Raw genomic sequence first — 20398 nt, forward strand, 5'->3', positions numbered from 1 at the left:
TGCAAGATTTATAAAAAGATACTGCTAGGTTTTCAGTCACCGCTATTATATGTAATAGACACTATCACACACGTCCCTGTTCCATCTCCTACACAGCACATACACTACATCCTGTACATGAGAGGACAACACCCATTTGCAGCCTTACAGAAATGCTCTTTGTGCTACCCAGATACTCCTAAACAAAGACATCCAGTCCCAGAGATCCCATGGTTCTTACACTGCTGGCATTTTCAAGCCAGCTCTAATTAGGCTGCTCTGGAAGCAAGCTGAGGATTTGTGTAGCTCCTGGCACAGGCACCGGGCCCGGCTTCCCAATATGGGCTTCCCCAGATGGCTGGTGCTTTGCTCGTGCTGCGTGCGGGCTGACCTGGATACAGCAGATCCTACCACAGACCTTCTGTGAGCCAGAGCAGAAAATGCCTCTACCATCGCTCCACACGTTACTCCCAACATGGTGCAAGAGCAGCCTTTCCAGCAGGATGCGGCCAGGGCTGGCTGAGGGCTAAGAGCGTGCTGGAACCATCCCGGGACACTCACTGTAATTTATGGTGGTCTTTCTCAGAGTACTGCGCAGCAAAACCCCTGCTACACCGCGCTGATGAACAGAAGCTCATTGTTCAGTAGCTGTTGACACGACTGAACAAACTTCCCAGCGTGCTTTTTACATCAGGATGTGTGGAGCCTTGAAAATAATTACATTTCTTCAGTCATGAGTTATAGGTGAAGCTCATGAGAAAGCGACAAAAGGAAGCAGGAAAAAAGTATTTAAATACAATTTAGATCCTGCGTCTCCAGGAAAACAGCAGAGGGAACCTTCTCCCTCTTGAGGGTTTTGGCTATGAGCTTTTGTATTACACTTGGCTCATCGCAAGCCCAGGAAAACCTAAAGGAGCTGACGATGAAACTTTTAAGAGGTGTAACAAAATCAAAGTTAAGGTGTCGCACATGTAATGACTCTCCCAAACCCTCCAAAATTAACTCAGTATTTCTTCAAGTCTGCTCATAGCTGCAGAATTTGCAAACCACACTGGTTTGCATTTTATGCAGCTCTAAAATCACAGCACACAGGCAGCAAGGAGCACAATCCTACAGTGGGCTCCCTGCTGCAGTCCTTGCCACTCAAACACACTTACCTTCATTTTAACCCCGGCTGGGATGATTGGTTATAGGAGCACCACCAGCCCCCAACCCCCTTTATTAATCCAAGAATGTGCTTTGTCATTAAACATACGTCACATCAGAGTGATCACATTTCAATTAAGCATTGTATCAAGAGTCCAATTAAGGACTGCTAGAACTAGGTAATTTGAGCGGGCTGATTTTGTATCTGGAGCCCATTTTGTTTTGTAATTTAATTTTGGACAGATTATTTAATACTGGCCTTGTTATTTCACTGTAACAGTTAATTATTCAAAATGGCATTTTCTGTAGTTTAAGGAAAATACGCAAAGTTGAATGTCCAAGTTCTTATTTTCTCACTGAAAAAAGCCAAGGCAAGTTCTAAAAATAAAGGTGCAAGTTCTAAAAATAAAGGTGCAAGTTCTAAAAATAAAGGTGCAAGTTCTAAAAATAAAGGTGCAAGTTCTAAAAATAAAGGTGCAAGTTCTAAAAATAAAGGTGCAAGTTCTAAAAATAAAGGTGCAAGGTCTAAAAATAAAGGTGCAAGTTCTTTGTGTGCGAGGGTTGATCCCCAGCCCTCGCTCTGAAAGCATCACCCCTGAAAAGATCCTTAAAAATGTCTCACTGTATGGTCCTGTAACTTCAGAATTCACAGTCAGTCAATACTGTTAATGCACCTTGTTAATTTGATAGGATTTGTCAGGTAACTCCGCTGGAAAATTATATAAAACTGTTCCAGATGAACAGATGATAGTGACATGAATTAAAGTGATAGAACAATAGTGGAATATAAACCAGAAATGACACCCAAAGTGGCTGTTGATTTATTGCCATCCTGAGTTTGGTTCTGGGCTTCCATGTATATTAGTGCTACAAATCTGGGTCCATTTAGCAGAGAGATGCTCATACATACATCACCAGCTCCTGCTCCAAGCCAAGGTCACTCCCCATTGCATCAATCTTTTCAGCAGAGGCTACTTCACCAAGCATGGATTTTGTAACCATCTCAGATGTAACAGACTTCCTCCTCTTTCATCTTTTTTTTATCATGTAAAATACACTTTAACTTCTATTATTTTTATCTGCAAATTGTCACTGTATACTTCATCCATTATTTCTGTATCTCAACATCACTGGCTTAAGCTCACACACATCCAAAGAGCACACTGACAAAGAATGTTGTCTTTTTTGTGTTATTGTTCTCATAGTCTGTATGTGTTGAAACCTAAAATCAAAACAGTATTATGTATGTGGCTTCTGCAGCCTCTGTTTCACGGCACAAATTACTCATACTCAAAAAGCAATGCTCCTTCCACTATTGTTTTAATTCATTCATTTTATCAAATGAAATACTGGTGATGTACTAGTCCAGTAGCACTGCACTGTTTTTGCTTCCTTTGTTGGGGTCTGCAGCTGCCCCCCCTTTTCTGAAATACTTGCCAGCAGTCATTTCCTGAGACAATATGCTTCTTTTAGTTTTGCTAATGCGATACACAAGTGTGTTTTATGCCTTCACAATGTGATAGAACCTCTGTAAAAATGTTGAGACTGCTACTGTATGTGCATTATACTGTAATATGAACTAAAACATAAAACCCCAAACCTTCAACTGCTAAGGCTAAAGCCTTCCACTGTAATAAAACCATCAGTCAAAAGGTGGTCTGTTCCTCCTCCTGTGGTCATTTACGTATTGCTTTTTACTATAGAACTATGTACGGTGTACGGAAGATGGAGCTTACTCCATTTTTAGCTAAACCTTGCCTCAAGTTCAGAGATCAGGCCTCAAAGCAGCTAAAATGTTTCAAAAAGTACCAGTTTGCAAATACAGCTCACACTATTGCTGCCTGACCCAACACAGAACCTGCTCAAATGCAACGACGTGTGCGTGTCCTACAATGCCAGAGCAAACTGCAGGGAGTGCAGATGAGCTACGCTGAGTGTGTTCTCCACCACTTCTGGGTTCTGTCACATGTAAATGTCCCTCTGCACGAAGCCTGGGGCACTGGGACTCACCCCCAAAACCACACAGGTATTTCAGATTGTATGGAGAAGATGAACACATTAACACTCAACTAATCTAAATAGCACCTCAATGCTTATTTTACCAGCATTGCTCTTTCAATACCTCTGAAAAAGATGTCAGGAGAAACCTCAGCACCATATGCTCATTTTGACTATATTCAAAGGTTTGGATTCTGTACATTTATTTGCCCAAACTTGGAATATCCCACTGGGGTCTGCTTTGATTTTGCAAAATAGTAAGATTATAAAAACCATGCTGTCAGTGTACTGCCATCAAAAAGATACAAGCTCACAGATTATTATAAAAGGGAAATTTTATGGTCCTTACACTACTGGACAGGGTCAGCTCCTTCCCTGCTGCACAAGTTAAGCCATTTGTTTCATTTAACAGCTATTCTCCCTTAACCATTTATCTTTAGTGATCTGTCATGACCTTTTCAAGCTCTCATTTCTGACACTTTCCAGATACAGTGAGTCAAACTTCACTGGAAGCAAACTATCGCACCCAGAGAGTTTGCTCAAAAGCAGAAAACATGCCCAGTGCTGTCCTGCTTCAGCACCAGTATATAAATCCTTCCTTGACAAGACAGTTCAAAATAAACCAAGAAAGCCTCTTCTGTAAAGATTTTAGACATACACTTTTACACATGCTTATGGATGGAAGAATGAAGAGACTGCACCAACAACAATACAGGAACTCGTATCCTTTAAATTTAACAATTCCACTGAACTCTGCAGAATAAATGTATTTTGTAAACATTATGGCACTTAATATTTTACTGCTGAATCATTTCTTTATGGAAGGTATTTGCAGGAATGTCACAGGTCACCTACCAATGCATCATTAATCAAATATTCACAATTCAAACACAAAGATAAAAAGCCATTCAATCATTTTAAAACAGTAATGGGGCTTTTATAATTCAAGATTCTGTCATCCCTTGGCCTTTGGGTTTTCAAAAGCATTCAGAAAGCTAATAAGGACAATATAAAACCTTTAGAGAATGCTAGTTTTCTTTCGTGGCACCTCAAATTTCCACTTGGTCGCTAAAATCTCTCAGTCTCAGAAAAGGAAAAACCAAATCATTCCTAATTTTGCGTAGCCTCATTTAAAAATAACAAAACAGTTGGCAAGAAGCTTTCCATTAGGAAGCTTAGATTAAAAAAACCAGAGATGAGGTCATTAAATAATGGCCTTCTTTCAGAAGAAACATGTGCTGCCTGATTGTGGGTAATAAAAATACTGAAGTCTTTTCAACTGAGAGCAATTCTTTTTTAACTGCTGAGATGCTGGCAGCACTTTTGAGTGATGTGCTCCACGATAAAATGGCCCACCATGATAACGACTGCTTTAAAAACATCTGAGATGGACAGACAGCTATTAGAGCTGGCCAAAGGTTTGAACTGTTCCATTTTCCTAAGCGTTATAGTATGGATTGATTTACCTAACTGAACATCAGTGGTGAATCGAAGCCTATGGATCATGCTGACTTTGAAGGACTTGTAATGGTGGCTACTGAGCATGTCCTGAACTGTAGCTATATCGATCTGAGGGTCCTCCTCTGAGACCTCTTCTCCTCTTGAACCTGCAAAACAAGCCAAAAATAATGAACAAGAGGTTTAAAATACAGCGTAAGATTCAGCTGGTGTGTTCATATGGCTGCAATGCCTGTAGCTGCTGATGGCTTTTTAAGGAAGAACAGTGCTCAAGTCCCTGTCTGGGAAGAGGAAACTCTCACCCTCCATCCAAAGACAGAATCACCAATTCTTTAAGGCTATTAGAATAATTTGCATCCCACATGAAGTGCAGTGCATCTGCTCTTCCCAGTGGTAGATTGTTCAGTGGCACAAAACACCCCTGGACCGCAGGTATCCCCAGGGGCCAACCTGGTGGGATCCCCACCAGGACACCCCCAGCCTGTCACCCCAGGAAGGAGCCGCCCTCCACGTATGCACTAGCACAGCTCTGCCATGTTTCAGCATCCCCCCATGTGGGATGTGACACTGGCAACACCTCGGGCACTCTTATCTCAGTCCAGTGGTAGCAAAGCCGCGCTTTATTTACTGATTAGTATTCTCATTACTACTGCAGGTACTGGCTTTATAAGAGGTAACATCTCATTAAGCCAAAATGCCAATTACTGAAAAAATATAACACCCTTTAAAGATTTTTTACGTTTTATGACGTTGGATTAACACCAATTTAAACATTACTATAATGCGATATATAATTTTGCACAGAGTAATTTCTATGCCAGCTGCTAATAAAGCATCTCAGCACTAAATGATCATTCAGATGCTGTTAGATAAAGTGGTATAAATATGTTTGAAAACTGATTTAGCTTCTTACAGAAGAAACTGAAGAAAAGACACGTTTTGTTTAATATCCTAGCTAATGTAGTCCTAAAAGCTGAATCAACCGCCGGTTCAGAGTACTAAATTTGCTGCAGGAGATTAATGAAAACGTTATATTTTGCTGAAATTTTAATAATGGGAAGATGAGATGATGGAATTTTAGTACAGGCCTTAAAGATCCAGCAAAGCAGGCGAAGAACTTGTCAGATTTTTTTGGTATTAATTTTGTTCTTGCACAGTTGGAGCAGCCTCAACACTTAATGCTTCCCATGCTGACCGTTCCCTCTGGGGATGTGCATTCCCATCCTCACGTCAGCTCGCATGGAAGCTGCAGTGGGATTCCACGTTTGGGCCACAACGAGAAGGGGATGGTTTGGCAGGAAAGGCCATGGCTCGCAGAGGAGGAAAACCCTGGCACTTGTCTCAGACACGTACTGTTGATGCGGGAGCAGGTACCCTTTGAACAGGGTAATTCAGAGTTGCAGAAGTACTCGCTGTTTGCTTCAGCAAAGGAAACCACCGTGGTGGTGGCATTAAGCAGGACAAATATAGGCAAGAGGGAAGAAAAACCCCACCTGAGCATGGGGTGTTTTTCCTGCTGGGTGTAAGCATTCGCTTTTCTATCTGTTAATTTAGTAACAAACATCACTGCTTATGATAAATATCTTCCACGTCTGCATCAAAGTAAGTTAGCATTTGCTGTTAAATGAGTCAAAGTACATGTTGGCAGGGAGGAGATTCCCATTCCTCGGCATTAGTCACATCAGCTTTCCACCCTGCCTAAAGGAGAGCGGGTGAGGGTGATGCCCACTCCTCACCACACACCACAGCCTCCTGACATGCAACCAGGACCTTCATTCAGGGAAGGGGACAGCAAAGGGTTAAGCTACAAATTGGGCTGTGCCATTCGACTTGAAAGAACTCCAAAAATCAAATGAAACAGTCTACATGTGAATTTATGCAGAGCCATCTTAACATTGCAACCACTCTACGCTCCAGAATGACAAGATAAATTGTAATGGCTCCTTCAGAGACATTACAATGTATTTTGTCAAAGACCCCTGTGTTAATGTCTCTATACTATGGATTATCATAATGCATCATGTCAAACCCTCACGCTGCAGTACTTCAAAGATACACTGAGATATGTCAAACTTTTTGGTGCACTTAAAAGCATCTTGAAACACTGTGGCATGGGTGCCAGGAAGCAAAACAGGAGGATGGCAACGGTGCTGCTCCACAGTTGAGAGCAAACAGGGACCCTCTTCCACTGGTGGAAACAGCTCCCAGTGCATGGCTGTGTTTCAGCAGTGGGTGACAAGACACTCACCTTGGTGCAATAGGCCGCACTCCACATAGCTGGGTTCTCAGGACAGTGTTACACATGAAGGAGAATTAGCACCAACAGACAAACTGAACCCGTGGCAATAAGAAAGAAGAAACACAAAGAATGGCAGCATCTTAATCACGCTCCTGTACCTCCTGAGAAATGTTCCTAAAGCACTCCACAAGATCCAGATTCCCTGGATGCTCTGCAGGTATCACTGCCCTTGTGCTCCCAGCCTGGCCTTGCACCACCCTCCCTCACCATCCACACCAAATACTGTCAGAGTGGGGACACTGCGCCAGCTTTACATGGCTATTACGAAGCTGAGTCTGTCTAAAGATTTCACACACCCAAATGAAAAGTATTACAAAGAAAATTAGCAGCCTGCCAGACCATATCCAGGGGGAAAAATTGTCACTGCAACTAAAACTGTGAGCACCTTTGTCATGTCTAAACAGCAGGAGCATCAACTGCTGCAGCCGGAGCAGCTGAACAGTGGGATTTTGCTTTGGAAGCCTTTCAGATCCGCCGTGTACCCGCAACCTCTGCCGACATTGCTTTATGGAGCTTTGTGAATGGATTCAGGTTTACAGAATTTCTACAGTTGCTGCTCTTGGGATTGCAGCCAGGAACTCCACCATCAAAACAGATCATCTGTCTAAAGATGGCAAGACATGCGGACCCCTGAGGGTGCATTGGATAATAGCAGTAATATCAGTAACAACAGAGAGAAATGCCCTGCAGGGAAAAACCTGACTGCAGAACTTGGCATATTGCTCTTACCCCGCAGCTCAGCGAGGATGTCTGTGAGCCTGCCGGTGCTCAGCAGCCGAGGGAAGAGCCATCTCTACCAGCTGATTGGGGGAAAAAGCATAAAAATATTTTCCACATGCAAGCAGCTGTGAATAAACCTGTCAAATATTTACAGGCCTGTCAGGGTATTTGTAATGGAGATCACAGTGTGGCTTTTGAATGTAAAAGCTTCTGCTTGGCAAGACAATCAAGTAAAGTGGATGCTCCACGTCTATTATTTAGCCCAAGAGCCGACCCAGCAACAGGGCTCTCCTGGCAGAGACTGCTCTGCCCTGGGACGAACAGATTCCTATTCCAGAATCAAACTCTGTCACATACTGACACGGAGCTGCAGTTTCCAGTGACCCCTGTATTCTTCTTTATGGTCTACCTAATTGATTTACTTTTTGAAAGAAAAAGGGGAAAAAAAGCTGGAGTCAGGCATGGGATAAACAAGGCACAAGGTAAGAACCTGCACAAAGTGCAAAGCACAACCACAAGGGAGGCATCTCCTTTAGCCCAGGATAATTTCCCTTAGCCCAGGATAGGGGGTTAATTACTGGAGCAGCAGGGTAAGAAAATGCACGATTGGAGCAGGAAAAGAATGGCAGAGAGGAACCTTGTGCTTCTGCCCTGCCATGCCCAAGCCAGGGACAGAGCTATGCGTGGCACAGCTAAACAGGGAGCTTTGGGACTTTGGCACTGCCATGTCTAGTGCCAGTCCTTACACCCTACCTTTGCAGTGCCTGCGTGGGGGCAGAATAAGGTTGGTGCTTGCAGCGACATAAGGCTGGGGCCAGCAGCGCTGGAGCTGCCTTCAGCCACAGAGCCACCAGCCCACCCTGCACCGGCAGCCACGGCTTCACACACACTGTACTGCTGCTGATGTTCCCCCAGTTTCCAAATCCCTAAAACCAAAGTCACTGCGTGTGAATGTACGGTGCTGGCTGGAGGGAGATCCCATATAGAACTGTGTGCAGTCCACGCAGCTACGTGTCTGTTTTCTTTATCCATCTGATTCTTATCAGCTCCCCTGTCAAAGTCCTCACCGGAGGAGGGACTTCCCAGCCAGCCGGACTGCTCTCCATCCCTGCTCGGATTGCTTGTGCAGCAAAAGCACACAAAACATTCAACCCCAGCCTCCTCCTTTATAAAACCCAAACAATTAAACAAAACCCAACCACCACAACCCAAAAACAAACCAGAAAAAACCCAGAGTGGTGTTTTCTGCCCAGAGAAGCTGAATAAAAAGCAAAAATGGTATCAAGGGTTACGTCTACTCTTTAAGACAGCCACTGTGGTGAAGCACTATGGTGTTTTAGAAGCCGCAGTCATGGCACTAATCTGCAGTCTCTAATGCGATGGTCACCCAGAAAACCAACATATTTCCCCATCTGGAAATAACAGCTGAAGATCTTTTCTGTCTTTAAACCAGTTTCAGTATAGAGAGAGCATTTTTTGTCAAGTCCTTGAACTACTGTGAAATACAGCTGTATTTGTAGCTCAGGCCAATCTCCTCATAGAAAATCCTGATTTTCAAACGAGGCAAACAGTGATGAAACAACAGGCACCAGAAGCACAAGTCTGAAAATAAGTTAGAAGCTAAACCAAGCAGCCTTATCCAAAAGGGTCTCCTGTCAGCACTAGAGGACATATAAAAATGACACATTAGTAATATCAGCATATTGAAATGCTGTATGTACTCTATTCAAGAGCAAGTGAACCTGTATATCCTCGATAAAACAACAAAATATAAAGTTAACTGCATTGCAAAAATGTCCCTTATTACTTTAATGTACTAGTATATTGCTTAATGAAAGTTCTTAATTGTAATACAATTAATTACATACACAGAGTCCCCAATTACATTTTCCAATAAGACACTGGCTTTGGTACAGGTCTAAAGGCACTAAACCAATTTTAATATATTAAGACCAATTTCCCTTGAATACTAATTACTATCTAATGATAAAATGAGAAAGAGGAACTTTCCAGAAGTAAGATGGTAAGAATAAAACTAAATTAGCCATGAACAGTTTGCTACTACACATAAAAGCATTTCACATTACGAAGTGCAGGCTTTTAGTCTAAAGATAAATCTTCGTGCGAGTTAAAAAGTTCTGCATACTGGAAACAGTTTATTAGTTTGAATGCCATTAGTGAAAGTTGGCTAGATAAGGGATTTCTCCATATGTATTTCTTAATAATGGAAAGTTTTCTGTTTCATTTAATACCCTGAAATATAAACTTTCTATTTGCCCAAAGGAGACTGGCAACTATTTTACTAGCAGATGTTTGGCATCAGACATATATATATGTTTATAAATGAATATGGGACTACAAAGAGTACATTTACAAATAATAGCTGTTATAACAGAGCTTTTCCTGACTGGCATATCTCAGCTGGAAGTATTTCAAATAAAAACAAAATACATGAAATGAATATTTCATTTTGATGTTAGGATTTTCAAGTTCTATTTTATTAACAGTGCACAACTGTCAATATTTCTATTCTAATGCCATGGCAAAGGATAGCTCCTTAAGCACTGCAAAATCCAATTTCTTACTGTGTATTGGGGGAACCAGGCTATGTACAGCAAATGAATTATGACTGATCTTATATACTGTATTGTCCTTGAGCATCTATATGTGTAGAGAGTTAACTGCATGGGTGTTTCACATATATCCCTGAGCAGGGACAAAGAAAGATCGCTTGAAATTCACCCACATTCTGGGGAAGAAACTATAAACAGAGGATTTCTCCTGCATTCCTTACTTGAGTTTGGTATCAGTTCAGAAAACACTAACAGCGCAGCAGAAAACAGAGAGAATTCATGTAAGCATTTATTATTTCGCCTAGATTACTGTCAGCCTTGAACAAACTAAAACAGTGACTTGCTCTTGAACTCTACAGAGTCAAAGTGCTTGTTTTGCCTTCACATTCCCATGTTCCAGGCACTGGCTGACAAACACAAGACCCACGAACAGGACAGAAAGCCACCACCTACCAGTGTGATGCCATTGCCTTTCAGCGAAGGGGAAAAGTGCTCCCTTCACATTACAACTGACAATTATTTTGAGGCAAGGCCTTTGAAGCTCTGCTTGAGCTTTTGCTGCTGATGCAGAGTAGACCAAATGCCTCCTACTAAACCACTTCGAAACTTACGACAGATTTACTATTAAAGTAACAGTGCAACCCAAGCCTAGTCACTCATGAGAGCTAAGAGCATCAGTAGATATAGCTACGAGCCACAGATGATGAAAATACGTTAAAAATGCAGTGTATACATTTTTAATTGAAGTTCCTGGATATAAAAGAATGGCTTTTTAAAACCCAAAATGTGTAAAACCTATGAAAGTATGAGCCGTGTGCATCTATTCATGGATTAAAAATCAGTACCAAAATAATAGGTGGGATGCAGACACTGGGGAATTCTGGCTGCCATTTTAGGGAGGTTAAAATTGCTCCATTTCCTCATGCACAGCACCCCTGCCACCTTCTGCCTCATTCTCTCCTACAGTTTCTTAAAACCATTTTATGAAGAAATGAATCAGGAGCATCAGGAATACTTTGGGAGTAAGTCCCAGTCTATGGAGTGGCAGCCAAAACTGCGAGTGCTTAATCCAAGCTCCAGCACTGATGTCCTACTGGAATGCTCATGGCAGCTGTGTCTCACCTCTGTTAGTCCTTAAATGGGAATAGAGTCTACTGCTCGCCACTGGAATTAGGAGCTACTTTGGGGAGGCTTTGCTGTCATTCTAGGATAAAATATGAAATGCTATAGCCAAAAAGGATAAATGGAACGGTCTAATCTTTGTAAAGAAAGGAAAAATTCTTCTACTATATCAAAACAGGCTTTTACTAAGCTTGCTTGCAGTAAACATTGAGCATGGTCCTGGCTGAGAGCATGAGCGCTACTGCTTTCCTCATTAGTACAATCAACACTTTTACAGCTGAATTAAAATGGAATGAAAAACCCCAACCCCGCAACTGAGAGCATGACTGCTGGAAAGAAAGAAGGACAGACCAAAATGCTATGGAGGACAAACACAAATCAATGTTAAAGGTTTGGGTTTTTAAAGTTTCATATAGTTCCTTGTAAAGAAATGAATCGGGAAACATTATTAGGACCATTAAAACAGTAATAGAATGAAAATATTTGAGCATAGCTGGGGAGAAGATTATTTGCCTCGCACTTTAAAAACCATCAAACTGCTCTAGTTATATCTGCATGGTTAATTTCTTTAAATTCTATTAGAAAAAAAAAGAAATCAGTGTTTCTAACAGCCATATCGCCATGGCAAAACACACTGCGGAATGATCACTTTATCCACTGAGCAATGCCTGCAACACAAAGTGTTTCATATTTCCAGTGTTTTTCGGGTTGGTCATAACTTTACAGAGCAGAGTTTAACAGAAAACGATTAATCATGAAGTGATAAACAAGATGCAGACTATTTACTAGAAGGTATGAAATCCATCATTTCCCTCTGGAATATTGTTTTGGCACAACTGAGAAGTGCCTCAGGAAGGAGTCTCGTCAAAACTTACTTGCCCAGACAGTACAGCTTGCGTTCCAAAATACATAACTTATGTGAGTTTAAGCAATTTACAAGAGCAAAAGTGAAAAGGGGAAACATACTGTTCTCCCGGACAAGGCAGAATTCCAAAGTGCTCTGGCTCTCCAAGGTACAGTCTAAATCTACTGGGACATTAGGTTCACTCTGCTTCTCCAGCCGATACTGAGGACCTGAAACATAAAGTAACTTGTAAAATCATCTGTTTTCTAACAAAGTGATGGCTTATCACGTTCAACTAACATGAGGTTACTCGTAGCCTAGAAGTAAGGCAGGTAGATGTTTATGTTTCAAAGCTCTTTGCCAAAGGGAAGAGCCCTGTCATCAAAAGATGGTGTGCAAAGAAACAGCATATTCCAGTCATCTTCAGCTGTCTACCAATGCTACCTAACAAACTCCTGTCCAGCATTATTCCTACTTCAGATGAGTCTCTATTAAATACCCTGCCTGTGCTGCAAGACAGGGGTATTGCCTGTTGTAAAAAATACCTACTCAGATCTTGGTGTGTATCTGTGTTGTACCCCAAGCCCATTCCTCTTCCAGACTGGGACTGCAGCCTGCTTCTGGGGCGTGGGCTTAACCCAACCTACACTCACGCTTGGGAAGGCAAGAAAAGCTCAGCTGCAGCCTTGGTGGTGTCTGCACAGAGCACCAAGAAACAGCTGGGAAGGAAAGCAGCCCTGCTTTTATGAATTGCATTTTGTCATGAAAACAAGCTCCATGACACCCAGCTTGGATATTTCTACCTCTGCCAACGGCACATTTCTTGGAATGTGGTGCTTGTGAAGCGTGGGGTAAGGATTTCCTTATGCCTCAGCAGCTATCAGCACTGCCTTCCAGGCTGACTAGAGACAGGGAGTCTGGCATCATCCAGCAGCTGAAGGGCTGCATGGAGCAGAAAGGGTCATCAAGAGATCTTTTTCCAGAGATCTGTACACTGTTAACACTGAACTGCACCAAACTTAAGCACGTGCAGATGCTATTGCTTCCAGCGAATGATTTTTATATACATCATGTTTAACTGTAAATCTTAAAGGTTCAGGTGCCAACTTCCTTCTTCTCAAACCAAACTCACCAAAGGACAGATGATACTGCTTAAAAAACTGCTTTCCAACTGCATTAATGGATCCAACTACATTAACGGATCCAACTACATTAACGGATCCAACTACATTAACGGATCTCCACTCCTGCTCACACCCAAGAGCTGAAGTGCACACAAAGTTCTCCGCTGTAATTTCTGTATAATTTGGTAAAGTAACACTAAACAGATACCCGAAAAAAGTTGAAGTGATGCAAAGCACCTTTAACCAGGTCTTCATGTAACAAAACACCTAGAACTGAAAGAATGAAATCTATTCCCTCTTTATCAGTACTTAAAATACTTCTGAATGTTTCCTGACTTTGAATTATGACAGTATATGATGAAATATTTAAAACATGTAAAAAAATTCTGTACTTTAGCCTCAGATGGCATTCCTAAGAAATGGAATTTGTTAGCCAATTAATTTTAAATTTACTACAGCAGAATTTCAATTACAACTCCTCATTTCGTCTCCCCAGAAGCCGTGTGAAGCACTCGCTGCACAGCCCAAGTGTGTTCTGCTCCTGAAGCAGAATGTTATTTCCTGGTAAAATGGAGCTCCCCTATTCCAGGTGACACTGAGAGCACATCCAGAGCCAGGCTATCTGCAGGTCAGAGGAGGAAAGCAAGACTGCTCCCTCCCTGCCACAGCAACTGCATATGCAGCTGGTTGAAGCATTTACAGAACAAACCACGCTCAAGAAGCAGCAGAGAAGTCTCATGCCGGCACAAAAAGAAAAGCAAATGCACATAGCATCATCCTTTCTCCTCTCCCAGCTACTGGAAATGCGATTACAAATCTAAACTAAATTAAATAAACAGAGGCCTGGCTTGTTAGGCAGAAGCAAAATATACTGAATTGAAACAGATATCAAAGTGGTAAATCAATTTGTATTTAAAAACTGGTGTAGTTTGAAAACAGAATCAGTGACAGCAAAACCTGCTTGCTTTGTCTGTTTGTAAGCAGACGTTCTCAAACCACAGCCAAATGCTGAATGATACCCAGCAATGACAAAGGCAGCAGAACTGTTGGTTCCACCTGAATGTCTGTGTTCTTGGTGCCTGCTACCAAACCCCTAATTCCAAGGGCTCCTACCACAGGCAGAAATCACTAAGATCTGCTGACGCCAGTGCCCACCACTGTGTTCCAGCTTCCTCATTCTGCATTACAGCCTCTCTCCCCCTTACACCCCAGAAACATTTACAATCAGAGCAGAGGAAGAAGTGAAGTTGGCCCCTTTTGGAATCCCAAACCTCATTGGGTGCCTCCATTGATGCCCTCTCAGGTGGATGCACCCAGAACACATCTGTGATGAGCCAAGAGAGCCGTTCCATAAATCACACCTTTACGCATCACCTATCCAACTAAATCATTTCTGTTTAGACAATTTCCTCTCATTCGCACAGTGCTGTGTGGGAGCTGCTGCAGGGGACGGGCACCAAACCACACGTTGCTCTCTCAGCACTGAGACATGGGCTTGCTGTTGCGTTTCCAAGACAGAAGGATGGGGCAACAGGACAGACATCAATGCCATCAAAGCCTTAAAGTTATCAGAGAATCACATGCACATGATGGTAAGGGGACAAGATTACAAGCAGGAGCTTGGCAGTGGTTTACAGTCCCTCTGTGTGGATCTGATTCCACCAGCTGGATCCACTCAAAGAACAACATCACCCAGCTCACAAACAATCCTCACGCCTCTGAACAAGCTTCCTGCCACCCTGCAGAGAGCCACTGGTGATCACATCCCTCAACACCACCAAGCCAGTGTCAGAGGATGATCTTTACCTGGGGTAACTTGAGAAGTCTGTGAGCAGGTAAATTGTTTCATCCAATTTGTGTCAAGACTGTATTAACTGTCTGCTAATAGAAGAATGACACAGAGCTACAGATCAGAAACCAAGGCAACCTTCCGCATGTAGAACTGCTTTAAAACAGAATATACTACGAAATTTATTCAGATATATAAAAAAAGAGTATCTACTCTTAAATGATGTATTTTAAATATCTGTACACATTTACAGGACCTCTGCTTCACAACAGATGAAAAATGTTAGGCTGATTCTGCAGAGGACATTTACTTCTCTCCCAAGTTCAAATGATGTCATTGTAGTAGAAATATTAGGTAATGTAACGGTCTCCTAACAGAATACTGCTCTGGGAATTTCTACAAAATCCCAAGTGCTAATACCAAACCTGGATTTTATGGATTTCTGTAATCTGATGCAAATGCTCTGCGCAGCTGTAATATAAAGCTTTAAAATCCTGGCACGATTGGTCCTGGCCCACAACCCAGAGCTCTCCCACTGACAGCAGGGACCACAACTCGAGCACGTCCCACATCCAGCAGCATTGCCCAGGGCTCCCACAAAGCGCTGCTTGCTGGAGCAAGGGGGCAGAGTAAATCATGTGCATTGTGTTTCACCACCAAGCTGGGAGCAAGTATGTGAAAATGGAAGTTACCATGGACAAAAATGCAGAAGACAAAGCCAATGAATACAAACCCCTCTTCTAGTTCTGCAATTTTGTCACAAATACTCGGAGAGACAGAAACTGTTGCTGGGTTACAGCAAGTTGGGCTGGAGACACAAGTGTTCGTGTGGATGGAGAGGAAGGAGGGAACCAAAGCAGCCCTCTGAAATGAGCCACAAAATGGCGAATGAGAAGGGGCTACACCCTCAAGCAAACTCTTTTTCTTTAAAAGCTAGCAGAGAATTGTTTGGGGTCCCAGAGGGAGGGTGAGAACCGTTCCCTTCCCCACCAGACCTGCTGGCCTGATGCATGAGGTCTTCTCCACTCCTGGGCACGTTATGAGTCTAGACCACACACTGCAAATATTACCAGCAACAATAATCCTGTTCTTGACTTGCTTTGGTGACTGCCAGACCAGCAGCTGTGGAGGAATGGGGTTAGCATGGAGAGACAGGGCTGCTTACTCCCAGGGCCTCACTCAGCATCTCACACCTCAGCTGCGGAGCTTAACACACATCCCTTCTGCTACAATCCCCTTTTAACCACCTACACCAAGGTGTGCCTACAGACACCCATCTACTCCATCATTTCAAGATACCCCTTTGAACAGAGCAAGGTTTATCAGGAATTAAAAACAAACAAGGAAACAGCCCCCAGTGCCACCTCCACAACTTCCCTACTGCACAAGGCAAAGGTGTCCTGGGAAGAATCCCACCGCATAATGAAATTAAGCAGCTCTCTTACAAAAGGCAAATGGCCATCCACATAGCAACAAACCAATTGTGTTGCCATTTAAGCTGCAAAGCCTTCAGAATGGGGTTTTGAAAGCATGACCCGTCAGTTCTAATTTTTAGAACTTATCCTTTCAGTCAAGACTAGAAAAAGGCCCATTCCAACTTTTATCTTCACTACAAAGTGCTGTTATCTTGGGCTGATGTCAGGAGCTCTCTCTCTCTTTCTGCTGACAAGCAGAGACGAGAGAGATAAGATTGGGAACGAATCTCACTTCTCTGAGTAAATAAATAATCAATACTCATCTAAATGTAAATGAGAAAGTATCCCCCTCTGATAACAGGGCTCTTATCAAACAGCCAATTTTCTACAGACATTTGGCCTCAACCAAATCACCATCATTCAGCCCCAGCCTAATGGCTAAAAATCGTAACTAAATTGAACCGATCACCAGAGATCAACTAAGTTCAGCCATGGCTACTACAGGTTCAAATGTTTGGAATGCAATTTTTCCCCCATTAACTTTCAATAGCAATGAAGAATACCACGGTCAGGGGTTGAATCTGCACAATAAACAAACACCAACACTCAGAAAGAGAATAAGGCTTTAAATAAAACCCCAAACAAAACCCACCTCCACCTCCAAACTAGTTAACAGGGTAAAATACGGACTGTAGAAAGATTTACTTCCATATTTAATGTTTGCGGAATTGTCAGACTTAAACTGAAAAGACCAGTAAAAGCAAAAACCCCAAATGGTTTAAAACGGATCCTATATTTTACAGGGTTAGTTTCTGCAACAAAACACATCACAACATCCTACTTAGTCTTTGTCTTTACCTCCTCTCAAGAGCTTCTACAATTCTCACTGACGCCCCGGTTCCAGCTATGCTCTGTCAGCTCTTTCTGCTCCCTTTATGGCCGATACATTTGTTCAAACCTCTTTCAGATTTCTGTAACACTCACCCCCAGGATTTATGGCATCGTGTGAGAAAAAGCATCCCCTTTCGTTTCAACCCATCACTTTTGGGACACGCAGCTCTTGTCTTAGGATCAACTATGACAAACCCCTCCCAATTCAGTCTCTACCACACGCACCTCATAGACCCCCTTGCACCCAGCTGTGTCTTTTCCAAACCAGAAAAGATCTTCTCTCCTTAGCACCTACTCCTCATTTCATGCCTGTTCCATTTTCATGCTCATCTATTTCTGTATCTTTTTACTTCTATATTATCATTTTGGAGATAAAATACAACAATTACGATGTGGGCACACCATGATTTACGGACAGGCAGACTTACGCTTTCTGTTTTGTTCTCTCCTCCTTTCCTAATTTCTGATGTTCAATTTGTCTTTCTGACTGTTCCTAAGCACGGAGCTGAAGTGTTCAGAGAACTACCCGTGACGATTCCAGGATACTTTTCTTGACTGATGGAAGGTAATTAGAGCCCATCATTGTATACATATAGTTACGGTTGCTTTTCACCAGGTATATTATTTTGCACTCATTGACACTGAATTCCCTCTCTCATTTTATTGTCCTGTCACTCAGCATTGTGAGATACCTCTGCAGTGCTTCACAGACAGCTTTTATTTGCACTATTCTTACTTCTTTTGTATCAACAGCACATTTTGTCACATCAGCATTCACATCCTTTTCCATGCCCCACATTAACGGAACAATGCAGGTTCTACCAGTTCCACTGGAACTCCACCAGTAACCTAGTTACTAATAACGGAGGGCCATTATTCCTATTCTTTGTTTCCTGTCTTTTAATCAATTATTAATCTATGTGAGGATCCTCCTTCTCATCCTGTGACAGCTTAATTGCTTCATGAGCCTTTGTCAAATCTTTTTTGGAAATCTAAGCATGCTGTATGAAACACATCATCCGTATTCAGATGGTCTCTGACTTCCTCAAAGGCTGCTCATCGGTTTCCACGGCACAACCTGCTCTGCAAAAGCTATGCCTATTTTCTTCCTCGGTATATTGCCTCCATCTGCATGTCATCTATTAATTCTGCTCTTCGCTGCAATTTCATTTACAGTTTGCCTGGTAAGGAAGGCAAGGTACACTGGCCTCTCCTTCAACAAACTCTTGCCACCATCACAACTGAGAGAGCAGCAGACACAAGCAACATGTAATACATCACAGTTAACAGTACAGCATCTTCGTGTCTGACCTCGACCAAGTCTCTCAGTGACTGTCTGCTCATGGTGGTTTGTGCTGCTTGTGGATTAGTTTTTCCTGGCACAGCTCCTCAGACAACTCTCTGCAGAAACGCTCTGGCATGAGAACATCTCCAGCCTCCAAACACCACAGCTACTGATGCCCGCAGCAGGAAGGGGCACGCACCCACTATATTTCAGCATGACACTACAACTCATCTCTTTTATAGCACAAGATGACCTGTCCCTGGTGAGCCAGCAAACAGCTATGAGACCACCTGAATGTCCGCTGAGGCGAAGGATGCGATATTCTGGCTCATCTTCCAAAAGATAAGCACATGCAAGAGCCAGTGTCACTGTGTGGGGACAAGCGGCGCAGGCGCAGCGCAGTGACAGGGGATGCACTTTCCTTTGTGTACAGCTGTACTTCCAAAATAACACATGAAAAATCAAAGTTTAAAGACAGTTAGGCAGCCCTCACCTAATAGCCAATGCAGTAGATGCCAGGCAGACAGTAAATAAGCAAAGTGAACATGAGCTATGTTTCAGGCTCTGTCCATGCACAGGCAGGAAAGCAGTCAAAAGAAAATAGTTGATAAACATTTAATGGTGATGTCTGTGGTGCTTTCCTATTTCAAGTTTCTCCTTTCACAAGGATACGTGATTTATTGCCTCACTGCTCCAACCCTAGGTTTTGAAAGTGTGATTTCTTTTGAGTTTAAACTATATTTATATTTATTTTTTTGTTATCACTTTTTTATTATTGCCATAGAAAATATTTGCTGGAAATATGTTGCAGCTATTACAAGGTCATAAAAAAGAGGAGGTTTATGTATTTCTATCATTTCAAATAGTCTGTCAGAAAGTATCAGTCGCGCTAAGTGTAAGACTACTGGATTCCAGCTTTCCCTCTGCCAGCACATGGGCAGCATATGGAAGAATTAAAATAGCTCAGCAGCATGAGTGCTTCTTGGGAGCTGGCTGGGAGCAGGCAAACTGTGGCACCACATTGTCCCCAGGAGGTCCTCCTGGGTGCAGCCTGCCCATGAGGGGCATGGGTGAAGACCAGGTTTCCTATCAATACTAGACACTGACCCCTGGGCCAGAGGAGGAATACCAGGCAGAAACAGAGGACTGAAGAAGGAAAGGGATCGATGCACTGCGGAGAACACAGAAACTGGGAACAGGGAAAGGTCTCAGGCCTCCTTCCATAGGATTTTTTTTAGAACACGACAGAAAGGGCAAGGATTCCATTGTGTGCTTGGCAATGACAATAAAACAACAGAAAATATGTAAACAGTTTGAGAGGAAATAGCTGTAAAGCCAGAATGTTTACATCTCAAATCCTACTGCTCTGAGGACATCTTAAATCTGTTTATCCGTTAAAAATCCCCAAAGCCCCTCAACACCTCTGAAGTGGAATAAAGATTTTATCATTACAAATGCAAATAGTGGTTAATAAATAAAGATATTGAAATAGTGAAAACAAACTTTTAACGTTGTTCACAAGCAAGAGACTTTTTTTGTTGGCCCAATCTGTTTTTCCTTAACTCGCACTGTTGTGACATTACTGAATTTTACACGCAGTTATCTGCTGCTCTCTGCAGAAATACAGATGGTTTTTGTAGAAATAAACAGTCATTTATATGAAACAATTGTAAAATAGTTTATGGAAACCAGTGGTGTAATGCATTCAAATAAATGCCAGGACCGGCTGATGGAGAGCCAAGGTGTTAAATCACA

At 42.4% G+C, this 20398-nt stretch overlaps 1 protein-coding gene across 4 annotated transcripts in view; it reads right to left on the reverse strand.

The window, feature by feature from the left end:
* The window catches only part of MAPKAP1 (MAPK associated protein 1), a 97947-nt gene that overhangs the window by 13473 nt on the left and 64076 nt on the right, over positions 1-20398 (reverse strand). For 3 of the 4 annotated variants that reach the window (XM_065695886.1, XM_065695885.1, XM_065695888.1), the window contains 2 exons: positions 12262-12369; positions 4590-4730 (listed from right to left, as the gene is read on the reverse strand). In XM_065695886.1, coding sequence (XP_065551958.1) covers positions 4590-4730; positions 12262-12369 — 249 coding nt within the window. The remainder of the gene's footprint in view (positions 1-4589; positions 4731-12261; positions 12370-20398) is intronic. The other variant, XM_065695887.1, reaches the window with a different exon arrangement.

The sequence above is a fragment of the Lathamus discolor genome, chromosome 15 (genome assembly GCF_037157495.1).
Source record: "Lathamus discolor isolate bLatDis1 chromosome 15, bLatDis1.hap1, whole genome shotgun sequence".
NCBI classification, from domain to species: domain Eukaryota; kingdom Metazoa; phylum Chordata; class Aves; order Psittaciformes; family Psittacidae; genus Lathamus; species Lathamus discolor.